General features: G+C 49.2%; 1 protein-coding gene across 2 annotated transcripts; it reads left to right on the top strand.

Annotated features, from left to right (window-relative positions):
* Window positions 1-3,746: 3,746 nt before the first annotated feature.
* LOC127611216 (uncharacterized) lies at window positions 3,747-7,060 on the top strand. 2 transcript variants are annotated; one of them, XM_052081574.1, is made up of 2 exons: window positions 3,747-4,153; window positions 4,861-7,060. In XM_052081574.1, the coding sequence occupies exons 1-2, from the start codon at window positions 3,976-3,978 to the stop codon at window positions 6,123-6,125; spliced, it is 1,443 nt and encodes a 480-aa protein (XP_051937534.1). In that variant the 5' UTR covers window positions 3,747-3,975; the 3' UTR covers window positions 6,126-7,060. The 2 variants fall into 2 exon arrangements, with proteins under 2 accessions (XP_051937534.1, XP_051937535.1); XM_052081575.1 differs by lacking the exon at window positions 3,747-4,153 and adding an exon at window positions 4,192-4,371.
* Window positions 7,061-7,267: the final 207 nt, after the last annotated feature.

Raw genomic sequence — 7,267 nt, forward strand, 5'->3', positions numbered from 1 at the left:
GTTGGTTCTCCACTTGCCACTTTCGGGTTCCAATTTTGAAATCGTATTATTCCTTTTGCGATTTTATTTTGGAATTCAAAACAATGCCAATGGGTCTGAGGTGCACACATTGGCAAATTTGGCCACGGATCAGGAATTGCCTTATAAGAAAGAACCCAAATTCTTGAGGGAATTTTACGCAAACAAACCACCAAACGCTATTTAGGTGAATTTGTGAATAGTAGCATTTTTTTTCCTATTGATGTACAGCTGTGGTCCAACCGACCTTTGCATCTTGACCGTTAATTAAAACCATAATGGGCAATTCAGCATTTAGTACGCACATCTCAACAGCAGTGCTCTTGCATCTAAGAACCCCGCGGCTTTCATTTAATTCAAGACAGCGGAAATGGAATGGCCCCTAGGTTTGGAATAATGGTGAGTGAGTATGCGAGACAAACATTGAGCGCGATTTCCAACAAAATTGAGGAAAAACTTGTGAAGGTCAGAGTGGGATGGATTTTAAAATCCGCTTATGTTAGCTGGTTCCACACCGGCCTGAAGAGTCTCGCAGGGACCGTCCTGTCCCGTGAATCCCGAGATTGAAGGCTGCGTGGGTGACTTTTCCCCGTCTTGCTTTGCGTTCTCCGTCTCGCCCACTTCTTGGCTCCAGTCGAAATTTGCTTTCTCGCTTTTCCCTCTGACTGGCAAGGGCAGGTCCGTTTTGGCGTCTTTGTAGCTCTCGAGGTGACTAATCAAAGCGTCGAGGAGAGTGTTGGAGAATTTCTTCATGGCGGCGTTGAAGTACTCCTCCAGGAAAAGCGGGGCCTTTTTCTGCTGCGTTTCATCTCCCGAATCTTTGTGCATAACAAGCTCCTCTAATGAACTCAAAGACGAGACTCTGCCGGCTTGCTCTTGGGACGACGGGCTCTGTAAACTCGTCGGTGTGCCGCCGCCTTCTGTCACGTGAGCCTCTTCCAGGAGAGAGATTTTATCCGGTGTGGTGGTAGCCCGAGGATCCTCGTCCTCGTTGGCCTTTTCCACAATTCTCCCAAGTGCGTTTTCTTGCGCCCATAAGGATTGAAGTTCAACATCGCCATCGTACACGTCAAGGAAGTCATCCCGACAAGGAGAAATCTGCGTTGGTGTCCTGACCGCTTCCTGTTCCTGTTCCTGTTGCGGTTCCGATGACGGCTGGCTCAAGGACTTGGCCGCTATGGCGTCATCCTCTTTTTCAACTTCAAGATCTAAGCCCTCGCAAGAAGCCATTAAGACCGGCGCGCCGTCATCTCTGTCCTCCATTGTCGGCGTGGAACTCAAGGATCTCAATGCAGTTTCCTTCTCTGGTTGAACATCCTGCGCCTGATCCATCTCTTGGCCGGGAGATCGCACCGGCGTTGGATCTCGAAGCTGCTCCTCATGAGGCGAAGGGCTGATGGCTCTGGATTCCTGGTCTTTTGTTTCCAGCTCATCTTCCGCAAGGTCCATTACCTGGCCGGCGGAGATCGGGGTTGTAGTTTCATCGGCGCCCCACCCTTCCGTTTGTGACGGGCTCAATGGCTCGGACACTTTGTCCTCTTGAGCCAAGTCAAAATTTTCATCTTGCCCCATATTATCCCGCTCGAGATCCGAATCTTCACACGGGGAGGTCGAGACCGCCGTCACGTCTGCATCACCCCCTTCCGGGGGTGACGGGCTGAAGGATTTGTAGGCCGCGTCCTCATCGGCTTCTTCCTCATCTTGAAGGTAGAAGGCCTCGCAAGCGTCCGCCGCCTCATCCGCATTCTGCTCCTCTGCCAGCGACGGGCTCGTCGGTTTGGATGCCGCATCGTCGTCTCGTCTCTCGTCTTCTTCGTCCGTCACTCCGACGACATCCTGGTCGTCCTCATCCAGACACGGTGAAGCGGGGGAGAACGCCCGAAGGCCCGAGTCCTGATCTGAGGCTTCTATGGTGCAGTCCTTGTGCAAATCAAACCCCAACTCGGGTTCCTGAACGGCATCCTTGTGCAATCCAAAACCAGACTTGAGTTCCGGGCTTGAATCTTTGTGCATATCTAAGTCGGACTCAAATTCCGGACATGAAAACTTGCACAAATCAGAACCAGCGGGCTCAAGTTCTGGGCTCGAATCCTTGGGGAAAAAACTCAACTCTTGGCAATGAGGGGAGCCCAATTTAGCTTCCGGGTCTCCAGGCAGCTGCTCCTGTGGCGAGGGACTTAAGGTTTTTGATACCGCATCTCCCTCTTGTTCATTTTCTATGACATCAAGCTCCAGATTTCCGCTGGGGGACATCAGGCTAGGTGTCCCAGCGCCCTCCGCGTCACTCCACACCGAGGTGTCGGCGGACACTTTGACACCCAACTCATTCTGCAGTGGCTTTCGGGTGGGATCGATGCACAAAACGATGTTGCCGTCTTTGACAGCGGAATCGCTGAAGCGGTCCACGTGGCGGACTAATCCCTGGTAGATGGTGATGGAGGCCATTTTGATCGCCTCCTGGATATCTGGATTCAAGTGGATGGAGTTGGGGGAGGACTGTGGAGAGCCACTATCATCTTCATCCGAGGGCTTCCGGGTGGACGCCCTGCGGGAATCCATGCGGGCGGATGTTTTTTCACTGCGCTCCACCGAGGATAATCTGGAGTAGTTTGACCCCAACCTCTCCAGTACAATACCGCCATCCTCCTCTTGGCACAGTTCTTGACTGGCCGAGCTCCAGTTGGCCCTGATGGCAGCGCCGATGTCGTCATCATCCGAACACAAAGTGCTGGGACTGGCTGCGTCGGAGCAGCTCCCGTTCCTCGTGGATCCGGACGGCAGGGTCTGTTGCAAGACCTCCTTAGCGTGAGGAGACCTTTCCACGTTCTCCAAGGTGCTGGCTGCCCTCTCGTCACCTAAGTTCAGCCCATCCAGGAGCCCGGAGAGGAGCATGTTCGTAAAGTCGGTAGCGTCAGAAAAAAATGGGTTGGACTTGGAATCCATTGCCCCAATCTCTCAAGATCTTATCTAACGTTGCTTGTACTCGTAGAGTAAAAAAAAGGAAAAAAAACTAGTTCTGATATGCAAGTAAAATTTCTATCTGCTGACAATGACCCCCAACCTTGAGTTTTTGTTTCTCAAAACATCCAGCCCCAGTCGCAAGTCGAATGTCAGCCTTTATGACTCCAAACATCTATCCTTCGATGATGCGACGTCAACCTCTATGATTTGCCTCGTGTAGCCTTAGATGACCGCAGTTCAGTCGCCATGACTCCGAAAACAGGTTCACGTCACGTGACCAAAGCCTTTATGACTTGAAACATCAGCGGTGGCTTCGCATCATCATGCTGACATCGCGCCCATCATCACGTGACCAGGAATTTGGTGACAGAAGAAAACCGTGACAGTTTTGGGGTGATCTGAAAATGAATAAGTACGCAGAACCTAAGTTGTGGCATCCAATTAGATCCAAATTTACAGCTTGAAGACACAACCTTCAGTCACCACCCCCCCTCACCCAAATTTTTTTTATAAATCTGAACTTTTGATTTCTTTCTGATTCTTTGGCAAAGTATGTAAAAAAATGATTCATCGTGACATTTCAAATTGTCAACTTAAAACATTGCCAAGTTGTCCTCTGTAATAAATGTACATTTGATCCACCTTGTATTTATGAAGATTTTTACACTGACAACAGAAGTTCCAAATTCCAAACAAATCTTGTCATTTGTCGCATTTATTTGCGGAAATTGAAAAGCGCGTGTGTGTTTATATTTTCTTCCGGGGCGGTGGGCTGTCTACAATTTTGATGGCCCTCGTACTTGGTCGTTCATCACAAGTTGTGACGTCATCGACGACGCGACGTTCAGGAGTCACGTCGCCCCTCCCCCTCCGCACTCTCACTTGATGGCCGCCATTTTGGGAGTCAAAAACACCCTCCACAACCACCAGCTGCGGCTAGCGCGCTAGGCTAGGCTAGGCTAGGCTAGCCGAGCTCCACGCTCTCCTGGCCCTGCTATGGTTCACACGTGTGTGGTGGCCGGCTGTAGGAACCGCAGAACGCCTGGCACCGGACTGTCCTTCTACCGCTTCCCGCGGGACCCCGAGAGGAAGCAACTGTGGATAGCGGCCGTTAACCGCCAGGGCTGGGCACCCAACGACGGCAGCCGGTTGTGCAGCACTCATTTTATCTCCGGTAATGCTTACATTTTAACTCTTCGTTTTATTATTTTTGTTTTATTGCCTCTGTACCAACAAGCTGTTCTTTGCTTCTAAATTTTTGTTTCAGCTTCATAAACTTTTGCCAAATGTCAACAAAAAACATTTAGTAGAAAAAGTAAAACAATCACAGTGGGGGTCCACTATCCTAAATGCAGAGTCAGTGCGTGGTCACGCGACACAAGGCACGCTCAGGTACTACCGTACTTCATGTTTTTTATTATTTTCTATTGATAGTAGCCGTGTTTTTTTTTTCATATAAAAACTTTTTGCCCTTACAATTTTACACCTGGCAGCACGCTGTGATAGTGATTTGAATACAACTTTCGTTACAGTTTCTGGATTGGGTTTCTAATCTTTGCTCCTTGAATGTTCAACTAAACAGGCCCAGATTAGCCACTCTAAATTAATTTGGGAGACATTTTTGATAAAATCGTAATTGTTTCACACTTCACGGCCCGCAAAATTGCAACTACGAGGTGGCTCGCAACATAAACGAGTAACACCTTGCTAGAATTAATTGTCTTTCAAATTTCTATTTCTTTTTAAATTGTAAAAGTTGTGTTTGTGCTTTATTAGCTATAAAAAATTTTTCCTTAATTGTTTTTGCATCACATCGCAACCATTTTCGATGACCAAACTATCATTTTTTTCCCCCCATGTGTCTTTTCTGTTCTCATGCAGGTAAACAAGTGAAGAATCCTCGTTCACCGGACTATGTTCCTTCTGTGTTCACGCCCATTTCCCCTGAGATGAAGGAGCCCAGTCGACCCGAGGTCCCCGACAAGCAGGAAGCCCGCGTGGAAGCGGCCAATGCATTGCTCTTCCTGCAGCGCCAGGGCGGATCCGGACTAGAAGAGCCTGGTCCGATGGATGCCAACATCGAGGGCAGCGTGTCGTCATTAACGGATGACGACGACGACGACAATGACGATGAGTCTCTGAATGAAGACGGGGATGAAATGCTCGCACAATCTTCCGTCAACTTTGACGACGTCCTCAAAGCGCTCAGGCGGGAGAATCGAGCCTTGCGCGACTCAGTGGAGAAGATGTCCCTCTCTGAGAACTTCCTTAGGAACGATGCCGAGAAGGTCAAGTTCTACACGGGGCTGCCCAACTTCTTTGTGCTGGAGACGGTCATGCTCCTGCTGGCACCGCACATGGACGCCATTAGGAACGCCAAGCTGTCCAAGTTTCAACAGCTTTTGCTCACGCTCATGCGTCTGCGCCTGGACCTGCGCAACCAGGACCTGGCCTATCGCTTCGGCGTCAGAGTGGGCACGGTGGTCCGGACTGTGCATCACGTGATCAGCATCATGTCTTCCACCCTGGTCCCCACCGCCGTCTTCTGGCCCTCTCGAGCCGAGCTGCGGAAGAACCTCCCGGCGGCCCTGCGCTCCTCCTGCCCGGACTGCGCCGTCATTGTGGACTGCTTCACCGTGCCCTGCGAGGGACCGGTCGCCCGGGGCAACGAGCAGGGTGCGACGGCGGCTTGCAACATCTTGAACTATCTGATGGGCGTGGCCCCGCAGGGCGTGGTCACCTTCATTTCCAGGGGCGTCCTGGGAAACTTCAGCCCTCGGAACCTGGCGGAGAGTTCGGGATTTCTGGCTAAGCTGCTCCCGGGCGACGTGGTTTTAGCCAGCCGCGATCTGGACATCGGCGATGCCGTGGCCGCTCGCGGGGCTCGCTTTGGCATCGCCGGTTGCATTCAAGATGATGAGAGTCGGAGGGTTGAGGGTTCGCTTCCTGACACTACAGGTGTGCAGGCTCACGTGGAGAGGGTGGTGTCCATGGTTCGGCGCAGGTACACCATGCTCACCGGCCCCGTGGAGAGGCCGTTCACCACGGCCGCAGAGCGCACCTCCAACCTTTCGACTTTTGACAAGATTGTGCAAGTCGCTTGTGCCTTAAACAACTTGTGTATCTCGGCCGCGCCTCTGGAGTGAGCCTGTTCATTCCTGGAAATTCTCCACTGAAACTTTATTCGGCACGATCTCAAGACCCTTTAAGTCAGTTGTGATTAAAGTTTCAATCTTCAGTTTTCGGATTTCTGTGCAAGCTTTGACCATCTCCGTTCTGCAGCTGAAAATATAATATTGATCAAAGTAAAGTGTTTTGACAAGTGCTGGCACATAAAATGTATGCTTTCTTTCATTTGGGAAGGGGGGGGGCGTCAATTCCCTTTAAAAACAGCCTTTGCTGCTCTAGTGCACATTTACACTACTGTTTTCAGGTACATGTCTCGGCTCGGGTGATGTACTTGTACAAGTATAATGTAGTTTATGAAGTCCAGTGTGCCTTTGGTGCCTGCCGGATGCTTCAAACGTGAAAAGATATCATTTTGTGGACTTGAAAGCCAGCTCTGGGTCCTAAAACTATTACAGTATATTTGTGCGGCTTTCGTCCTCTATTCATCTACACAAAAAAAAGCAACAAGAATGGGACAGTTTTTGAGATGTGGTTGTAGCGCCATCGTGTGGTGGGTTTGAATAATGCAGGGCACGCTTGCTTAGTTTTTGACCACTTCTGGGTGCGCATCTCTTTTAGAACTTACCAAATAGATCAGAATGTTAAATTTCTCATCATTTATTGAATTAATTCCTGCACTCTACATCAACGTTTATGTGTATTGTTTTGTCTTCCTTTGGGCACGTTAGATGCTAAGCATTCTGTTCTGATTGTCACTTCACCTTTTCGCAATAAATACTTTGGATTTAACACAAATCCACCCATAAAAAATCGATGTAGCTTAACAACTACATCGATTTTATTTGGACAAATGTGATGAATCTGCATGTTCATATGTATATTTGCACTGTTTCCTTGTATGCGTCCCTTACCCTACAACTTGACTGAAATAATAAACGCTGTGCAGCAGTGACGAGGATCTACTTCGTGTTTTAATAAATTGCACCTCTTTTCTGCACAGTTAAAACATCAAAATAGGAACGCCGTGAAAACTTAACATGGCTACGATCGTTTATCATTCAAATTTACGTAAAATATTGTAAAGTTGCAAACTAATGTCGAGTTAGTCCAGTGGGAACCTTGAAATACGGTTTATCACTGGTTATAAATAAGACATAGC

This window comes from Hippocampus zosterae, chromosome 12 (genome assembly GCF_025434085.1).
Source record: "Hippocampus zosterae strain Florida chromosome 12, ASM2543408v3, whole genome shotgun sequence".
Taxonomy (NCBI): domain Eukaryota; kingdom Metazoa; phylum Chordata; class Actinopteri; order Syngnathiformes; family Syngnathidae; genus Hippocampus; species Hippocampus zosterae.

What these genes read in the sequence shown, in the direction of transcription:
- LOC127611216 (XM_052081574.1), top strand. Translation starts at nt 3,976, where the DNA reads ATGGTTCACACGTGTGTGGTGGCCGGCTGTAGGAACCGCAGAACGCCT. An exon ending in CAGCACTCATTTTATCTCCG is followed by an intron (nt 4,154 to 4,860) that starts GTAATGCTTACA and finishes GTTCTCATGCAG; the next exon opens with GTAAACAAGTGAAGAATCCT.